General features: G+C 37.7%; 1 protein-coding gene across 1 annotated transcript in view; it reads right to left on the bottom strand.

Annotated features, from left to right (window-relative positions):
• Window positions 1-21872, bottom strand: part of TENM3 (teneurin transmembrane protein 3) — a 1937374-nt gene that overhangs the window by 123351 nt on the left and 1792151 nt on the right. Inside the window, exon 15 of the mRNA XM_070757504.1 lies at window positions 3548-3670. Within this exon, the coding sequence (XP_070613605.1) occupies window positions 3548-3670 (123 nt within the window). The remainder of the gene's footprint in view (window positions 1-3547; window positions 3671-21872) is intronic.

Raw genomic sequence — 21872 nt, 5'->3', positions numbered from 1 at the left:
AGCCGGCCTGGGGGGCTTCCCAGCACTACCCCGAACCCAGGTTCGGGGTTCGGGGGGGTGCTGGGAAGCCCCCCAGGCCGGCTGTCACCTTTTAAAACAGCCGCGCGGCTTCCCAGCTGTCTCCCGAAGCCGAACGCCAAAGCCGAACTTCCGCGTTCGGCTTCGGGAGACAGCTGGGAAGCCGCGCGGCTGTTTTAAAAGGTCGCAGCCAGCCTGGGGGGCTTCCCAGCAACCCCCGAACCACGAACCCGGGTTCGGGGGGGGTGCTGGGAAGCCCCCCAGGCCGGCTGTCACCTTTTAAAACAGCCGCGCCGCTTCCCAGCTGTCTCCTGAAGCCGAACGCCAAAGCCGAACTTCCGCGTTCGGCTTCGGGAGACAGCTGGGAAGCCGCGCGGCTGTTTTAAAAGGTGACAGCCGGGCTGGGGGGCTTCCCAGCAACCTCCCGAACCGAACCCGGGGTTCAGAAAAATTTTGCCTCTTCTTACGAACTTTGTTCGAGTTACGAACCGGCGTTCGGGAGGCTTCTGGGAAGCCCCGCCGCCCGCCTGTCACCTTTTAAAACAGCCGCGCGGCTTCCCAGCAGTCTCCGAACGCCGGTTCGTAACTCGAAAAAAGTTTGTAAGAAGAGGCAAAATTTTTCTGAACCCCGGGTTCGTATCACGAGTTGTTCGTAAGACGAGGGGTTCGTTTCTTGAGGTACCACTGTATATCAATAGCCTGTCTTACCTCGCTATCCAAAGAATAGAGCCTCGACAAAAACACTGGCTAGATTATCTGGAAAGATCCACAAGATATTCAGAAAAGGTTTAGATCCTATTAGTTACTGGAGGCTGTCTCAAATCATTATACTGATTTGCTTTTTACAAAATTTCAAGGACTTCTCCACAGCAGAAGTATAAAATCAATTGAATGCGTGGGCAAAGTTCCCAATTAAAAGATTGCCAGGAAAATTATCGATTTTTTAATTTTAAGGTATATTTCCACCTCAGTTAATGAAATTAAAATTCCAAAGCTCTTCTCTTAATAACCTTTGACTACAATGCAGTTCTAATTTAAGAGATACTGAATGAGCAGGAGGCAGCTCAATATGCATGCTATTTCAAAGGAGAATTGAAATTTTTTAAAAAAATCATTATTAGTTGAAATTGGATTGAGTTGGAAAAGAAGGCTAGCTATCTTATTTAAGAATAGCTTAACAGGATGTTAGATAGACTACATGAATTTCAGCCTGAAATATTTGGAAGTCTCTGAAACCATGATAGCAAATACATATTTGTACATATAAGTAGAGGTTGAAGATCTAAGAGGCAATTTAAAGAAAAAATAATTTACATTCCTGAAATTACTTAAACTAAAATGGCCAAAATAGAAGAGGCAAAAAGTAATTGGTTATTAACATAGTCTTGTTCCTGATCAGTAGTGGGATTCAAATTTTTTTACTACCAGTTCTGTGGGTGTAGTATGGCTTTGTGGCCATGGCAGGAGAAGGATACTGTAAAATCTCCATTCCTACACCACTCCAGGGGAAGAATGCTGCAAAATCTCCATTTCCTTTTAATCAGCTGGGATTTGGGAGGCAGAGAATTGATGGGGGTGTGGCCAGTCAAAGGTGGTATTTAGTGGTTCTCCGAACTACTCAAAATTTCCGCTACCAGTTCTCTAGAACCAGTCAGAACCTGTCAAACCCTATTTCTGTTACTGTTTCTCAATTATCGTGGCATTTGGAACCTTTTTTTGTTCTCCAGTTTTGATTCATACAACACATTGACTCCTATTTACTTTTGGTCATGTGGTGCCATGTGTTTTGACTTCTGGCTATTTATTAACTCCCTCATGTGTTCTCATTATTTTCTGAACATAATTATTTATAAAGATAAGACATGAAAAGAGAAGACAGAATGACATTAAATATCGTTACAGTGTAAATTCACTCCCAGATAGCAGTATAACTTACTTGATTTGACATACAAACATAGAAGTATATACCTTATGCTGAAACAAAAAAAGAAAAGAAAACAGTACTACTGATTTTTTGACGTCAGTACTACTAATAGTAACAAACAGTGGAAAACTAGGAATCTTCAAAATTCCTTTCCTTATCTGCAGATATTTAGGATTTCAAAAATTGTGGTATAACACTTTTTTCTTCTTCTTTGGAGCCATCTCAATACAATAATTTATTCCTGAAAGATGCCAGCTGCCATATAATAATAATAATAATAATAATAATAATAATAATAATAAATAAATAAATAATTAGATTTGTATGCTCTGAAAACTCGAGCCGGCTCATTCCTACACCCAAGAAAATGACATAGAGATAGTCCCTGACTTATGATCATTCATTTAGTGACTGTTCAAAGTTATGTTGGTGCTGAAAAAAAATGTCTGGTAGCTGGTCAACATGTGACCATTGTGGCATCCTTCCACTCATGCAATGAAAATTTCGGCACTTGCAAACAGCAAGTATTTATGATGACTGAAGCAGGTGAGAATCATGTAATTGCCATTTGTGAACTTCCAAGATGGCTTCTGACCAGATTCACTAAACAAGTGTGTGACTCACCTAACAACTGTGGCAAAAAGGTCATTACAATTAGTTGCAACTTATTTAACAATTGTCTTGCTTAGGGGAAGGAAGCTGCAGCCCAATTGCGGCCATAATTTGAGGGAAACCTCTATTATGCATGAAAAGACATAAAAGACAGATAATGTACAATAAGAAATAACTATTTCAGTTCATAACACAAGGGAAAGATTCATGAAAAATGCAGCACTGGCAGAAGATGAATATCCTCGCAGAAAAATATATGTACATGGTTTGGCAAAAACTCAACATCATTTGCTTTATACAGTTATATTAAAAGAACATTGGATACTGCTACCACGTATAGGAAAACACTACTTTAGAAAGAACTTGGAAAAACAAAAGTGAACCAATTTTCTTGTATCTATAATCCAGAAGTATTGTATCTGGAAATACATCAAAAAACATGCAGCCTGATTATTATTATCACTGTTTCCAATTCAAGCATATATAGGTGTATAAGAGGCCTAATCATGATGGGATTTGAGTTATTTATAACTATGAGCCGTAGAGGCACAGTGGTTAGAATGCAGTATTGCAAACTAACTCTGCAGACTGCAGCAATTTGATCCTGACCAGTTCAAGATTGACTTAGCCTTCCATCTTTCCATGGTTAGTAAAATGAGATTGTTGGAGGTAATATGCTGATTCTGTATACCAATTACAGAGGGCTGTAAAGCACTATGAGTGGTATATAAGTCTAAGAAATGTTCAAAGTATTTTCTTATTTTGTATTTTATTAGATTTGTGTTCCACCTCTGCTTTGTACAATTTAAATGATGTACATAATGCCCCTGTCTATTTTCCTCACAAGAATCCTAGGAGAGTTGAGTTGAGAGCAAGGGCCTAGCTCAAGATCATTCAGATAACTATAGTTTTAAATTTCTAATAACAGAGAATATTTAAAAACTTAATATATTGGAATAAAAAAACTCCAATTCATATTATGTGTTCTCTTACCATTTTCACCAGTAGGTAATGATATAGTGTGTGTTGGCACAGTTTCAGAATTCACTTTTCCATTTTCAAACGTGTCATTTTCAGTCTGTTGTAACTGCCAATTGAGGCCAAATAGATGCATTGCTATTGGTAAAGAAAATATATCATTTCACAAGTTATATTAGGTGAAAAAACTATAATGAACAGTGAATACATTTACATAGCCAACATCCGTATTTTAAAATACAATACAAATGGATATTTTAATAAGCTTTTAATTATTTTACTTTGGTTTTGGCATAATAGTGTCTGATAAATTTAAAAGGACATATAAAAATTCATTATAAATTAATTTTAGCCATAAAACAATAATGCAGAGTACCCCTAGTACATAATTCTCCATTTAATAGAAATAGAAGCAAAATGTAACCCATTCACTTACCTTCTGAAATGGAAATTAGAGTAATTTTCACCTGCGATTTAATGACTTTATGTCTTCCCAACCCATCTTTAGATGGCAAGAATTATTTTAATTTTAAAATATACAACTCCTCTCCAATTTCATTATACCTTTATAACTGCATCTACATTCTTGATTTATTAAACAGACAACTATATTTTAAAAAACAAATACTTCAAGTACATACACTTTTGCATTTAAAATCAATGTAACTAGAACATTATTTGCATGTCCAGGAATAAAAGAAGTTTGCTTCTTTGGGCTGAGGGTAAACACATTTACGGTATTTGAGAATGAATACTACATTGTTGAATAAAAAAGGAACATACCTTTTAAATTAAATTAATTAAATTAATTTTAAATTAAATGAGGAAGTACAGAATGTTGCCCTTCCAAACATGACTTTAATTCTTTACGTTGTGTATAAAAAAATCAGGAAACAGAGTAAATAACAGCCAATAAACCTTACATGCAATCATACCTCAATTCACTTCTGGCTCAAAACAAACTGTGATCACTGAACTAAGTTCCTAAACCATACAAGGAAAAAATATGCTTTTCCCAATGAAAACAAAGCATTGAAGGCAGCAATTATTTTTGTTGTCCTTTAAAGCGATCTTTAAAGGACAACCATTTAAAAGACAAGTTTGGAGCGGTTCATAAAGTGAACCGCTCCAAACTTGACAGTAGAAAATACAACTTCAGCAACAGAGTGGTTAATGCCTAGAAAACAACTGCCTGACTGTGGTTTCATCACCAAACCCCAAAAATTAGACTGTCATCTCTCTCTCTCTCTATTTATTGGATTTGTATGCCGCCCCTCTCCGAGGACTCAGGGCGGCTCACCTAATTGACCTCAACCAATTCCTAAGAGGTCAGTAAGGGGCGTGCATAAGTGCACCAACATGCCTACTGTCCCTGTCCTTATGTTCTCTCTTATCAGTACCCATCTTACAGATATAAACAATGTTATATCTATGTATATTACCAATACGTGCTAGACAAAATAAATAAATAAATAAATAAATAGATACAAACTTAATGTAAACCGCTCCAAACTTGGCTGAAGAAAATACGACTTCAACAGAGTGATCAATGCCTGGAATGCACTACCTGACTCCGTGGTTTCTTCCTCAAACCCCCAAAACTTTAACCTTAGACTGTCTACTGTCGACCTCACCCAATTCCTAAGAGATCTGTAAGGGGTATGCATAAGTGCATCATTGTGCCTACAGTCCCTGTCTTATTGTCCTCATTTATCTATATTTACTTTGCTTATGTTTATATCGATACCTGCTATCGTGTACATGTTTGACAAACAAACAAACAAACAAACAAACAAATATTTAATCTTATACAGTGCAGTGACAACTTCTATTGCTAATACATGAAACACAACCTACATCTTACACTTTGAATTTGAACTGAGCTCATTTGGTCTGACTGAACTTCCCTGTTACTTTTCTTTCCATCATTCATGACACTTTACCAGAAGAAAAGGCCTACAGAACTCAAAATATCTGAGTCAGTTTATTGAGCCTAATAAAAATATGACTGAACCCAGTGATCGGTTCTAAATCACATTGCTACCTGTTCGCATGTGCATAAATGTCCGGGGTGGGTGGGAGGAACTTCCTGTTGCTACCAGTTCATAGAACTGGACTGGACCAGTAGCAACCCACTGCTGACTGAACTACAGATTTTGGGCTTTCTTTTAATGGACTAATACCTTAATTCAGGGGTGGGCTGCTGGGAGTTTACAGGGGTTTACGGGGGTTTGGGAGAACCTCTAGATAAGATTCTTTGCAGTACAAAATTTAATTCAAACCAACATGTAATTTATAAAAAAAAACTTCTTAATGAGATAATTATGTTCATTAATTGTACATACCTATACACAACTAATATTATTAACATAATTAGATATAGCACAATGATTCTAAATAAAAAATCTTATAACATTCAGCCATCAGTCATCCATGCTCTTTTGGTCTCACACAAATTCTATTTCTTATAAATTTTCCCTTTCCAACCTCTTCTCTTAACTTTTCCTTTTCTTTCTTTTGCTTTTGTATCAATGTTTTTCCAAATTCCTTTCCTTTCTTTTATATATGATATTTTTATAAGACTTTTCTCAATTCCTCCTAATCTCTTCTCCCTATTATCCCTGTTTTTTCTGATACTCATACTCCTTTTTTACTCTCTTGATGTCACTGTGAATCCCAGTGGAATTATCAATTTGCTTATTTTTTTATTCACTTTTCATTTTTCACATCACTAAAAAGCCCAATGTAATCATCTGTTTGTCATTTTCAATCCTCTTTTCATTTTACTTATTACTGTAGATCCCAGTGTAGTCATCAATCTGTTTTGTCTTTTCTATTCTCTTTTCAACTCCTGGGTTTTCAATTCCTGGGTCTCCTGGGTTTTCATTTTTTTCATTTTCATTTTCCATCATTGTATATTCTAAATATTCTTTATAGTCCAATTTCATTTTTACTTGCTTTTCACCTCTGGTTTCTAAAAGACATTTTTTTAATATCTTCATAAAGGTTTTTAAACATCTCAATCACTTCTTCATAGATATACACCTCCATGTTATCAAGTTCACAATTCACAAAGTAATCTTAAATCCATATAATCCCTTTGTATTTCCATCCAATCCAATCCAAAATTCTCTTATCTTCTTTCACCAAGTTTCTAGTTATCTCACGAGCAAGGTCAATTTCCAGCTGTCCAAATCCAAAACTTTCCACAATCTGTTGCAATATTTTAATTTAACAGCAGATGGTGATGTTGCTTCCCCAAACAGCCTTTTTTATAAAGAAGTAAGAAACTCTGTATTTTAAATCTACTTGTGACTTATAAAATATTTTTTCCAAATTCTTATTCTTTTTCAGTTGCTTTAACTCCCACCAAATCCAATTATAAAGTTATCCTAAAGTTTGGGTTTTTAGAGTTGTTCCTTTATAAAAGGACTTAGAAACATAGAAGTCTGACGGCAGAAAAAGACCTCATGGTCTATCTAGTCTGCCCTTATACTATTTTCTGTATTTTATCTTAGGATGGATATATGTTTATCCCAGGCATGTTTAAATTCAGTTACTGTGGATTTATCTACCACATCTGCTGGAAGTTTGTTCCAAGGATCTACTACTCTTTCAGTAAAATAATATTTCCTCCCGTTGCTTTTGATCTTTTCCCCAACTAACTTCAGATTGTGTCCCCTTGTTCTTGTGTTCACTTTCCTATTAAAAACACTTCCCTCCTGGACCTTATTTAACCCTTTAATATATTTAAATGTTTCGATCATGTCCCCCCTTTTCCTTCTGTCCTCCAGACTATACAGATTGAGTTCATTAAGTCTTTCCTGATACGTTTTATGCTTAAGACCTTCCACCATTCTTGTAGCCCGTCTTTGGACCCGTTCAATTTTGTCAATATCTTTTTGTAGGTGATGTCTCCAGAACTGAACACAGTATTCCAAATGTGGTCTCACCAGCATTCTATATAGTGGGATCATAATCTCCCTCTTCCTGCTTGTTATACCTCTAGCTATGCAGCCAAGCATCCTACTTGCTTTCCCTACTGCCTGACTGCACTGTTCACCCATTTTGAGACTGTCAGAAATCACTACCCCTAAATCCTTTTCTTTTGAAGTATTTGCCAACACTGAACTGCCAATACAATACTCAGATTGAGGATTCCTTTTCCCCAAGTGCATTATTTTACATTTGGAAACATTAAACTGCAGTTTCCATTGCTTAGACCATTTATCTAGTAAAGCTAAATCATTTACCATATTACAGACGCCTCCAGGAATATCAACCCTATTGCACACTTTAGAGTCATCGGCAAATAGGCAAACCTTCCCTACCAAACCTTCCCCTATGTCACTCACAAATATATTAAAAAGAATAGGACCCAGAACAGACTTGTTCCTTTAAATCTCTCCATGCTATTTCCTATTTCTAGATAGCCAATCCCGCCAGTTTGAAGCCTCTTTTAGTTCCTTTTAAGTTTTCTTCATCATTAAATTGGCCAAACACTCACCCAGCTCAGTTCTTCTTCACCTTTCTCTAGCACAAACACTTAGATCTTGTCACTTGTCACTCAGGTAATCCATGATCTCTCCATTCGATCAATCCAATCATGGCTGGCCCAGCTACGGCGACAGAATCATTCATTTAGCTGTTGGCCAAGAGGCTGGTGCAGGTTCTCTGTGGTGGTTTGCAAGCTCCCCTGGCCCGACTGGTGCCTCTCTTCTCCACTGCCACTCCAGGAAAAGATCTGAACTGGTTCTGGTTTGGTTTCAGGTATCCTAACAGCTGAGGTTTGGCTTTCCCTGAGGAGCGCAGGAGAAGCCTGTATCGCTTGAACATTGGCTATGCCCATTCTACATTTATTTTTCCTTATTTTCAATGCAACTCGCCTGACCAAATATCATTTCCTGAACACTGCTGGAATTATCTTGGTATTTTTTCAAAGTATTTGTTTGTTCGTTTGCAAAGCAGTGCATCTCACTAATGTGATTCTGAGTAGCTCATAAGTTAAAAAAACTATGAAACATTCATACAAATAAAAAGATTATGAAATATTTAAATTAATCAAAAACAAAAGTATAGGAAGTACCAATCACAGCTTGTGGACAATATAACCATAATAAACGATAGTTTATTACAGTGAAAAATACAAAGCATAACAAAGACGAAATCAAAATTAAAATCAGTCATTTAAAGTAATTAATAATTAAAACCTTGGTAAAAGCTATTTGTTACTATCACTTCCTTAGAGCCCATTCCATAACCTGGGAACTATAAAAGAGAAAGTATTTCCCCATATGGTAATTGAGTTTCTTGAAGTATGAGCATTTTCAGAAGACCTTTTCCAGTGATCTAAATAGATGGGTGGGATCGTAACCAAAGAAGCATATAACAGAATTTTGATATTTAATTTGTGTATTTGAAATGTTTATAGAAAAAGCTGTATGTATTTTTTTTAAATGAAAATGCAGCAATTAAATATCTCCTGCATGGCTTCTATCTGATTAACACAACACAATGCTATCTCAACCCTAAAATATAATACACACACATTGTAACAAAACTGCAAAAAATATTTAAAAATAACCAAAGAGATGAAGATTACATCCATTGTTTTTTAATCTTTTCTCGACTTTACTTTTAAATGCACACACACAGACTACAATGCATACCACAAAGCATCTACATTATATTCCTTTCCTCATGATCCAGCTAAAAGTCAGTTTACAAAGCTAATTTGATATTAGATAATTAGCACAGAAGGAAAAACACCTCTAAATGCCAGTAGGTTTTCAAAAGTTCATATGTGAAATATATTTCTTTAAAATATATATGAGTTCACTAATAATTTTAGAAAAGGCAAACAAACTTGTATGCATGTCAAGCTACAAGGATAATTGTAGAATCGCTGGGCATATTGAAAATATGCATGATAAATAGCTTTTTCACATGTTAATGACTAAAAGTAATGAAATCTATTACAAAGATTTATGGAGTCAAATATAGCAAGGTCAAATGAATGTAACATTCAAATATTAGAGTTAGCTAAAATTCCCTGTTTTGTAATAAAATTTGCATGGTGTGTTACAATTCACAAATGATACAGAGAATGCAATTCATTCCATAATAAGATGGCAGCAACAATTACAACAAATATTCCATTATAATATAATGTAATAAAAGGTGCTGAATGATTTTATACCTTCTTGGACTATTATTCTACTTGGACATGAAATGAAAACATGAAATTGCGAATGAAATGCGCATTTAAAAGAATCTCATTACAGCAAACTTTTCTATAGAATGGAAAAATAAAATTAATATATGAGTTCATACCAAGTTTACTAAATGTGTTATTATTATTATTTTTTAAAACACTGGTCGATGTATTTATCACAATATTCCAAGGGAGAATCAAATGTACTCACAGCCTCAGAATAACTGCAAGTCAGTATGTACAAACTTAGAAATAAATTATGGTAAACTCAATTATTTCTGAAAGGTCTACTCAATAATACATAGGTTAAATTATTAGCCTTTACTACCATAATGAAAGGCATATTCAATGTAAGTATGTGAAGTGCTTCCATGAGAGCTGTCTGTTATACTTCTGTTATAGTAAAAAAATAATATTCTTTCCACACCTAATATTTTAGTGTGAAATATCCTACTGAATAGCAGCAAAAACTTTTCCTCTAAAATTTGATTTCTTAAAAGTGCCCTGACCTGTTTATTCATTAAATAACTTCCCTGACAATTCTATTAAATTAGCAGGAAACAGCTTGAACTAAATACATTTTAGAAAAAGAAAGTGAAAAGATAGGGAGGGAAAAATAATCTATTTTGAATATTTGAAAAAAGAAAGTGCTATGTAACTATTTTCTGAGTGCTTTTGACATTCAAAATCTATATTAAATGTGTGCATGCACTGCAGTTATCACTGGTTTATAGTGAATTTTATATATTCAATCTGTGTGTCAGTTTCTTACAAAATATATATTCACAAAGTAGTGTTATTATGTCTCCTGATACATAAGATTAAGATTATTTTAGATTCCATAAGATAACATTGTATGGTAGAATTGCAAGTTTTTTTGCAAATTAAAATGATGGATGCACAGATACAAACACACATACCCATATACAAAAACATACCCACAGTATTTTTGGTGATTTTAGAAAAAAATTAATTTTGTTTTGATAACTGATGTATTTCTTTATTATGGAATCAGAAGGAAAGATTCTATTAGCTGTGCTACCCAAATTCAGAAAGTAATTTTGTAAAAATTAAAAAATGGTCCTTTCAAAATTAAAAAAAAAATTATAATTTTGCAACTGCTTGATAGATCTTCATTTGCTATTATGCTTTAACAGCAACTTACATTTAATCCATTTTTATACACATTTCATTGTATTAAATTAATTGACAATGTGTAGTTATATTTGTAATTACAATGTAAAGGTGAGCCTGGCAAATTATTTTCTAAACGGAGCAGCTAAAAAAACCTGTCTATATTACTACCCAATTCTTATTCTTTGGATTTCTCTCAATCTGTATGTCAAGCTGCCAGTCAGAATTCAGTCAAATAAAACAGAGTCCTTTTTCTAAAAGTTTTCTAAAAGTTCAAAAGTGAATTTGTCAAAATCAGAACTAGAAGCACTGAACAGATGCCGGCGGGAGGGACATTTGTTGGGAACAAGCGCCGAATCTGGGGAGCCTCATATGCACTTTCCAAAACCTGAAGATGGCTGTACTCTGTACTTGTGGGGCTTGCCAGTTTGCTTGCTTTGCTGAATTTCTTGCTCTAGTTACTGTTTAGCTAATCTAGTTTATTGGACTGATGGCCCTGGTTGCTGTTTGATTAACCTGGCTTATTGGCTTACTTGCAGCCACAGGCTTCTGAAAGTGTGTGTGAGAGCTTTGTTCCAGGACTTGTAGTAAATGTGGGAATGTTTGAAGGCACAGTTGGAGCAATAAAGGGGAATTAGACCTGTTCTCTGGTTGTGTTGCTTTCATGCCATGCTCCGGATCATCACACAGACATTTCATTACCCAAATAGGTAACATCATCAATGCTAGCACTGATTTCAACCTTGAGCTACAAATATTTTCCAAAATTAAGTGTGTCAAGATTTTATATTTTCTGCATCTAACAGGTTTCCTAAGTATTCCATAGCAGTCATAGGTCCTGGATTTTGGACACATTATATAAATTTGCCCATATAAGATACCTTACTTCAAAAACTGCCCCATGAAAGCTTACAGATAAACAGACATTAGAATTTTAGGTGTCTGTGTACGTATAGCAATAGCATTTAGACTTATATACCGCTTCATAATGTTTTACAACCCTCTCGAAGCGGTTTACAGAATCAGCATATTGCCCCCAACAATCTGGGTCCTTATGTTACCCACCTTAGAAGGATGGAAGGCTGAGTCATCCTTGAGCCGGTGGTGAGATTTGAACTGCTGAACTACAGCTAGCAGTTAGCTGAAGTAGCCTACAGTGCTGCACTCTAACCACTGCATCACCCCGGCTCTGTATATGTATAAAAATGTATGTAACATATTTTTGCTGCTAATGAAAATGAAGGAAGACTAGTCTAGAACTATTTTAAGCTATTTTGCTCTCATCTGCTAGCCATACCCTTAGTGTGATTTGAACTTGGGCAGTCTGTCTGTAAGGCAGTAGCTTTAACCTCTAGGCTTTTAAATATATATTTATTCCTCTTGTCTTTCATGCCCCACCCTTTCTGACCATTAAATGTTATGTGTGGATATGATTGTGAAATATTGGTTGTTTTTTAATATAATGGGATTTTAGTCATAGTTTTAATTATTAGATTTGTACATATATTGTTTTGTATTGTATGTTGCAAGCCGCCCGGGGTCTCCGGAGAGGAGCGGCATACACGTCTAATTAATAATAATAATAATGATGATAATAATAATAATCATCATCATAATCATAATCTTCATCATCATCTAGGGCTTGCGGATTATTAGCATTTTTAGCTATCAGAGTGCATGAGCTACCATTAGTAGGTTATTGATATTTCTTCCTTCATTGTGAAACCACTCCAGGAACATACAATCCTGTCTCCCTCCTTGACAATTTGAAGCCAGTCTGTTTTATCAAATTCCATCTAGACTGCATCTTCCTTGACTGTGTTTTTGATGAAGGACAATGATGCATTCCGGGTTCCCATTTTCCTAAAAACATCTGACAGCTTTACACAACTAACACAATCAAAGGCTTTTCTACAATCAATAAAGCACATATTGACATCTTTTTGACATTCTTTGGTTTTTCAGTTATCCAGCATGCATCAGCAATAGTATTTCTTTTTCTAAACCATTTTTTTTCTGTTTTGAAGTATAAAAATATTATACTTTCTTCGACATTGGCATTTAGACTAACTTCTTCCAATATAATTGCCAATGTGTGAATTCTTCAGATTTTCTGGCATAATTTGATTCTTCTTTTCTAGTTTGCCATATTTCTGAAGATAAGCCATCAGTTTTTGCAGCCTTCTGATTTGATAATGACCAAAGGGTTGTTCAACTTTAAAGGTATTTTGGATTTGAACAGATCTATTGTACAGAATTTACCTACACTCTTTCCATCTTTAATTTTGAGTCAGTTACTTTCTATCCATTGGCATCCCTATGATACCAATTCAAGGTTGAGTTCAAAATGTTTCCTTATTTTCCCACATCTGATTCCATTTGATTATCTTAACTGATGTTGCTTTAGTACTGCTTCTTGTCTCTCTTGAAAGCTCTCAAAAACTCTTTGTTAAGTTCCTTCTTGAGAACTTTGTCTTTTCTCTTCTTGGCAATTTATTTATTTATTTATTTAATCAAATTTATCGGCCACCCTTCTCCAAGTGGACACAGGGCGGTGTACAACAATAAGAAAATACAATAATAAAAACACAATTTAAAAACCCCAGTTTTAATCATTCATACATCATTCATTCAGTGCTACTGGCTTGAGCAGAGTATAATGCTCAATGACCCCAGGCCTGCCAGCAAAGCTGTATTTTTAGCCTTTCAGAAGGCCATGAGGGTGGGGGCCGTGTTAATCTCCAGGGGGAATTGGTTCGAGAGGACTGAAGCTGCCATAGAGATGGTTCTTCCCCGCGGCCCCGCCAGCTGACATTGTTTCACTGACAGGACATGGAGAAGGCCAACTCTGTGGGCTCTGATCAGTCGCTGGGATATGTAAGGCAGAAGACGATCCTGTAAGTAATCTGGTACCAAGCTATGTAGGGCTTTATAGGTAATAACCAACACCTTGAATAGCCTTCAGAGATCAATCGGAATCCAATGCAGCTCACGTAGTGATAAGTTACATGGGTGTATTTAGGAACACCTATGACCAGTGTTCCCTCTAATTGTTTGGGGGGGGGGCGGAAAAGTATAGTGTCTGAGCGGCAGTCCCTTCGGGACTGGGCGGCACAGAAATAATAAATAAATAAATAAATAAAAACAAACAAACAAATAAATAAAAAACCCACCATGTTTTGCCTCAGAGAATTTCAAAATAAAATACTGTACTATAACTGTCTATAACAGTGAGCTCATAATAGGGCAACTCTATCAATATCAAAATGCCACTTAAATAGTTGAGCTAGTTTCAAACTAGATTTTGATTTTCTTTCTCCCTTCCTTACTCCCATTCTTTTTCTTTCTCTTTTCCTTCCTCTCTTTTTTCTATCTGTTTCTCTCTCTTCCTCTCTTCCTCTCTTTCTCCTTCCCTCTCACTCTTTCCCTCTCGGCTTCTGGGCAGGTTTGAAAAACTCTGAGTTGATGATGATTTTTAAGTGAGTGATTGCTCACTGCTCAGCTTAGAGGGAACTATGCCCATGACGACTCGCGCGGCTGCATTCTGAACAAGCTGAAGTTCTGAACGTTCTTCAAGGATAGCCCCATGTAGAGCGCATTGCAGTAATCAAGCTTTGAGGTGATGAGGGCATGAGTGACTGTAAGAAGAGACTCACTATCCAAATAGGGCCGCAATTGGTGCACCAGGCAAACCTGTGTGAAAGGCTCCCTAGCCACAGCTGAGAGATGTTGCTCTAGCCCCAGCTGTGGATCAAGGAGGACTCCCAAGTTGCAGACCCTCTCTGAGAGGGTCAAGATTCTCCTCCCAGGGTAATGGATGGACCGATGGAATTGTCCTTAGTAGGCAGGATCCACAGCCACTCCGTCTTGTCGGGGTTGAGTTTGAGCCTGTTGACACCCATCCAGACCCTCACAGCCTCCAGGCACAGGCATATCACTGCCACCACTTCACTGAATTGACACGGGATGGAAATGTACAGCTGAGTATCATCAGCATACTGCTGAAAACTCACCCTGTGCCGTCAGATGATCTCACCCAGTGGTTTCATGTAGATGTTAAACAGTAAGGTGGAGAGAGCCAACCCATAAGGCACCCCACAGCAGAGGGACCAAGGGGTTGATCTCTGTCCTCCAACCAACACCAACTCAACTGACTGGAGAGGTAGGAGCAGAACCACTATAAAACCGTGCCAAGCACTCCCAACCCCTCCAGACAGCGCAGAAAGATACCAGGGGTCAAGAAACACCAGGACAGAGGAATATCCCCTATTCTGGGCCCGCCAGAGATCATACATCATTTTCATGATATGTCCCGACATTTACTTTACCTTCTTTTTTTTTCATGTTTGGCAATCTCTTTTTACATTTACTCAACAACTTCTTACGATTCATTCTACATTTCCTCTTGTTCCCAATCAATGTGGCTGGGCATTTTACTGATTTGATGTTCTCCTTAAAAATAGAGACTAGAAGAACATATAGTGAAAAATGATTGGCTTTGTTCTTCCACTTTAGCTTAACTTGGAGCTTGGATAGGAGACATCACTTTGCAATTGAAGTATTTCATCTTTCACTGCCTGAGCTCTTCCATGTCCATGTTTCTTCATTCAATGTTTCTATTATAATTATAATTCTATTATAATTCTATTATAAGATGCTACTATCTTGTAATCCCTTCCCTCCAATCTCTCCATTCTACATGGAGGGGAGAAAAACAATGGGTCAGGCACAGGAAAACATATTCAATATGGTGATCATGTAACTCAGGAAAACTCTGTAGATTATAAATGTGGATATTGATAATAATTATTTCAGCACTGTAACTTTAGTCATTGAATAAGGCAGTCAATAAGCAAGGCCTCCATGGAAATTGACATATCTGAAAATTTTCAATTTATTTTGGAAGTACACAAAATACTTAATTTATTTGAAGCTTTATTCATCACAATCAACCAATCCAGAAATTTTAAATACAATGTTCCACTTGGAATTGATTCCAAACCCAAAATTTAATAATTTCAATTTCATGCACATCCTTAGTAAAAGATTTTATGAACTTTCTCTTATTTACCATACTTTTTAACCACAATATGCAAGTTTGGAAGATATTTTATTAAAATAGTGATTGATTGCAAAGATATATTTACTTTCCCAACCTCTATCTGTGGAACAAACGTTCCAACAACCACATTCCATCAATTATGATCAAGAATTTTATGGCACCATGTTAATCATACTGCACTGTTTCTCATAAACTAATAAATAATTCATGTAAGGAAAGTCTTACACTAAGTTTAAAATGTATATGTAAAAGAAATGTCTAAAAGAGCATTCTGAAGGCATACTCTTTTAAACAAGAAAATCTTACAATTAATTGCCTACTTGAAAATTGAAGGGGCTCCACAGTTTATTTAAAACAGATGAAGTTATTCAAAATTAGATTGTCCTTTCTAATTTCTCTAGAAGTATCACAGGCTTCTTCCAACATCTATTGTTAGCTGGTCTACTTTCCTATTTTCTTGAGAAAGCTTTTGATATGTTGGTAGCCCAGCAAATTACTTGGGGTTATTCAAAGAGCTCCCTGATTGCTGGAAAGGAAAACTTATCTTATGGTACACTGCTACAGACTTTCCAGAACATACCTATAGGCTAGTGATTTCTCTCCTTAAGGAACAAAGAATCTCTAAACAGATTACTCATCACCCTAAAAGATAGTAGAAATGAGATAGAAAATGCCACTTTCTTGCTCATTGGTAATGATACCTTTGTTTTAGTTAAATGAGCTCCTCTGGCAATTGTTCTTTTTTCTTTTTTAAGAAAAGAGATGTTGGTCTTACATATATGCCTCTTCTCGTAGGGTGGACCTAACCTAGAAGAATGGGATGACACTGTCCCTTCAGCCAATGAGGATGGAAGCTAACAAATTGATATCTTTGTCCTCCTGCCTCAATTCCCTCTCTTTGACGAAACCTCCCTTACCCAGGACCTTGGTCAGGGGCGCAAAAGGATTGCCTGTTGTAAGGGGAGGGACAAAAGGTAAGGGAAGGGAGGGCCTTTTATTTGTCTTGCAATTCAATCAATGTGGGGTTTAAATCTTCGCCAAACAACTGTTGGCCTCTTAAGGGGAGTGGATGCCAAGCACCACTTATGGCATGTGTCTGCAGACCAACTATGCAGACAATGCATCCTCCTGGCTGCAGTGGAGACTCCTGTAGCTCTGGCAGCAAAGTGGGCCGATTGAAGGGTGGCGTCAGATGTGAACTGGGCTGCGGCCAGAAGTTTGTTGAGGTCCTGGCTGGCCCTAAAGTCAGACAGAGGGAGGCACCCCTAGAGTTGCCTCAACCACCGCAACAATATGAGAGAAGGAGGCAGTGGTGGAGGCTTGGAAAGCCCAAGCGGCCACCTGGTAAGCCCTCTGTTGGGCCTGCTCCGTCAGTCGGTCCTCTGGTCATAACAGCTCATCATATTCCCTGTAGGTGAGCAGAAGAATATAAAGCCGAAACTGGGGCATCAACAGGAGGCAGCTAGAGATGCTGCACCAGGTGAGGTACCATATTGAAATACCATTTGTCCAAAAGAGTTGGCAAGGGCTCTGATATGGGAGTCTGCCACAGCCGCAGGACAGGGTAAACAAAGAGATGAGGGGCCGGAATCACCTCAGCCTCAGAAGTAGGCTCCTCAAACAGGGGGTCCTTAGAGATGAAGCCTCTGATGCCCTTGAGGCAGCCGACCCAAAGTTGGCAGCATTCTTCACCTTAAAGGTCAGGGTGAAAAAAGACCCAAAGCAGGAGGGTCTGGGTGAGGCCCTCGTCATCGGAAAGGTCAAAATCTCATCCTCCTCTAAATCAGACCGAGACCCCAGAGATTGGCTATAAGACTGGTCTCCACAGTTAGCACACTCCAAGGCAGAAGTGTGGTCAAAAGGGCCAGTTGACTGGACTGCAAAAGTTGCTAGTCTGGCTCTCTGTTGAAGACCCACTTCATTGCCTTGCAAGATTGCAGCTGCTATAAGAGCCTGAACATTTGGGTCAAGTATTGCTATTATCCATGGAGCAGCAAGCCCAGCAGCCATCGGAGTAAAGGTTGCAGCGGACCGGGAAGCTGAAGCCCCCAAAATCTCAGGGCGGGACAGGACCTCCCAAATGTCCTTGTCAGTGATGCTAAGGTTTGGGTTGTCCAATGACATGGATGAAGAGATGCCACATCAGCCTGGGTACCGTCCAGGTCATTTCTGGTTGCTAAGGTGGGCCCCTCAAGATGGCTCCAAATAGGGAACTGTTTGTCGCAAGCAGACTTGATGCAAATCTTGCCCATCACTTTGGCCCTGTGACATTCATTCCACTGGGTGGCCCTGGAAATCTTGCCCAGCCTGGCAGAGGCTGCTGAATATTGATGGGGTGAATGCCCCCATTGGAAAAAAGGCCGGCTGCATCAGAGACTGAGGCTGCAGGCACTAAATGTGAGTGACCGCACTCTTGTTTGAGTGACTTTTGAGTTTACCCTTGTGTGCTTCTGTCATGTGCCCATTCTGTTGCAGAGTTGTCGCTATAGAAAGAGGGCAAGCTGGGTAACCTGGTGGCCACAGCCCTCAAAATGGCCAATGCTGCATTCTGTAGAAACAAATGGCCACTGCACTCTAAAATGGCTGCTGCTACAGGGGGACTGTTTTAGGCAAAATGGCCACCGTTTCACAGAGCGGCCTCAGATAGCGAAAGGATGGTCGCCTCCCCACTGTATGGCCCAAGGACAATGGCTGCTGCCGTGGCTGGAACAAGTCATTGAAAGTGTGCCAGATAGAAAGGCAAGCCCTGGGTGTCCTCCAGTAGAATTAATGAAACTAGCTATGAAGCAGCAAAACCGGCCTGTGGAGCAAAGACCCCCATTCCATAGGGCTGGTGACAGCCACATGAGCGCAATTTGCTGCTGCAGGTCAGTCATGCTGACACCCCTTTGCTGAGCGGTAAATAGCGCAGAAGCTCTCCTGACTGGTAGTCATGAGAGCGTGACAGCTCCAGTGACAACTGCAGCTAATGATGTTGGGCCAGACCACAACGACTCACAAGGAGCCGGATAAATATGAGGGGAGCGAAGTTGCTAAGGCTGACTTGTGGTGAACCTCCCCCACAAATGCAAGGCCCTCAGCTCGACGCTCGCCTACTGAGAGAACCAAAGCCCTCACTGCGTTTGACCCAGTGACTCTAGATGAAAGGCAGGTCAGCTGGGAGAACTCATGTGCAGAAATTCGATGAGAGACGTGGTGGAAAACACCTCACAAGAATGGAAACAGAAAAGTCAGGTGTCCTATTCGGGCTGATGCGTAGGCTTTTCTTGTTCTATGCAGTATAGGAAGTTTTGATGAATTCATTACTACAAAATGTTGTTGTTGTTTTTCTTCAAGTTAGAAATACTGATTTTTGCCTTTGGAGCAAATAAAAGTAAGAGAGCTACAGTGCATCCATGTGGGTTTTTTTTTAAAAAAAACCTGTAAGAATTTTAATGGTCCATTTATATTTGATACAAAGAAACTCAACCAGTTTTCCCTCTAATGTCCTATATTAATCCATACCATAAAATGATTGGTTTATTATGTCAAGGGTAAGGAGAAAAAGAGGACTTTTCTGCATTAAAACCCCAATGCAGTGCAGCATTAAATAGGATTATTAAATTAAATTGAATTAAGCTTAAAAAGGGATTATTCAAGATTGAATTTATTTTTTAAAACTTGTTGGCTGAAAATCAGTATTCAGTTGCCTTTAAATATACTTAAAATGAATGGAATTAGTCCCTTTGGTTTCTCTCTCTTGCTTCTTCAAAGGAAAAAGTATGTTAATTATTAAGGGGATATATTTATGAAGTCTTATTTACATTAATTTATATTTTATTTACATGCATTTACAAATCTAAGATCATAGGTCATAGCAATAGTAAAATGCTTTTTTATTTTTGTTTCTATACCATTGTCCTTCTCGAATTCCTGAATTCTTAAGAAATCAAGGTGAGGAGGCATACATAGCAGATATGCTAGTCTTTTATTTTCCATGCTCTAAATTTCAGATGAGAATATCTTCTTTTAATGAATTTCACAATCTCAAACAGTAGCTTCCTTTATTTTTAAATGAAATAAGTAAGAACTCTTTGTAGACCTTAACATTCAATATGGTATGGTTTGAAACAGAAGGGGACAGATCAATTTACACAGGATATATTCTAATTTAGACCTATGGAGCGCTTCATCTGTTGAATTGAAAGACATATTGTAAGCAGCAAGAAAAACTATTTTCATATGCGCATCTATCATTGATTAAAGAGTCAAAGTAGCTGAAAGTTGCAAATATGATGCTTTCCCCCCAGCAAATAATGTTTCTTAATCTAAAGTGCTCTCTGTAATAACCATCTCAACTTTACTCAGCTTTCTTCATTTTCTTTTTAAATAAATGCATATAATACAATCTATTAAGGTTTTTAAAAAGAAGTCTCATATTTATTCTAGAAGGTATGACTCTATCAATTATATCACAGGGTGCCTATTTGTTAATTACCTGAGTAAGTGTTTTGTGAATGTAAATTTGTCCAGTTTTCATCACTGTGTAAAATTTTAATTAACTTTGAACCTTCACTTTATTAATATATACTGACACATAACTCAATTATAGTAAAACATTTACACCACATTAGAAATGGCCATTAACTGGGTTTTCAAATGTGACTTGACATCTAAGTTGTTAATATCTGATTTTTCTGTCAAAAATTTCTTATTCCACTGTTTGTTTAATGTATGCCATTTTGAAACAGCTAAATTAAATTATTTCATACTAAATGATTCATGTTATTAACTGCACATATGAGCAAGCATAGTCCACTACATTATGTAAATTGCTTTACAGAATCCAGACCTTGAAAACTGTAGTCCTAAGTATCAGATTTCACATTTAGAATGCTATTAACTGAAATACAGTCAGTCCTTACATAAGTATAGTCAGTCCTTACTTACTTACTAAACTGCCTCGTTTAGTGGTCATCAGGAATTACAACAGTGCTTTAAAAAACTCAGTTATTTTACTTTTATGATCTTCATAGGGTCAATCTGCTCTTATTTTCCTTTGCTTATTTATCCTATGCAAAAATGTATTGTATCAATAAAAAAAAAGAAAGAACTCCAGTTCAACTACCATGCAAAGAAAAACTGAAGTAAAATTGTAAGCGTGATCATGATCACGATTTTTATTTAAGAGACCGCTACACCAAATGACTAAGATGCCAGACCCCACTGCACTCACTGAAGCTTTCTTTTTCTTTCTTTCTTTCTTTCTTTGCCTTCCTAGTTTCAAGTTTAGTTGGATTTGTATGCCGCCCTTCTTTTTTTCTTTCTTTCCATTTCCTTTCTCTCTCTCTCTCTTATTTTTTCCCTCTCTTTTTTCTCTCATTCCCTCTCCCTCTCTTTCTCCCGCCCTCCCATCTTCTAGAGCTGAAGGCCAATCATCCTGTCAGCTGCCACCTTATGTTTGTTTGTGCTTCATTATTACACAGTGATAGGAGTCTATGATGACTCACAGAGGCCGAGTGAGCACGGCTGACTTGACATTGCTCATTGTGCATGGGTGAATAGGGATAGCTGGGTCAACTCAGAACAAGTTGTTCTGGTTAACTAGACATGGGGACAACTTGGTACCCCACATGCCTACCTCCCCAAACTGTTGCACACATGTACACACACCACATTCCAAGTTTGGGATCTTTTATCCACAGAGAAAGGAGGTTCTTCTCCCCAAGCCCATGCATGATTGCCAGCTTGCCAGCTCAGATGTGGATAAAAGTCTCCAAGCTTGGAATGGTGTGTGTGCCTGCATGCAAGCACACAGCATACCAAAGGATGTTGTTCTCTCAATCTCAGACATCATTGCCATCGGCATTTCTCTATCCATTGCCTCCTCCTGGCAAAGCAAGAGATGGAGGACTTTGCTGTGCATGGAAGCGGTTTCCTCCGAGTTCAAC

Source organism: Erythrolamprus reginae, chromosome 7 (genome assembly GCF_031021105.1).
Source record: "Erythrolamprus reginae isolate rEryReg1 chromosome 7, rEryReg1.hap1, whole genome shotgun sequence".
Lineage (NCBI taxonomy): Eukaryota > Metazoa > Chordata > Lepidosauria > Squamata > Dipsadidae > Erythrolamprus > Erythrolamprus reginae.
The sequence above is the reverse complement of the archived record's forward strand: the minus strand, read 5'-3'. Positions and strand labels throughout refer to the sequence as shown.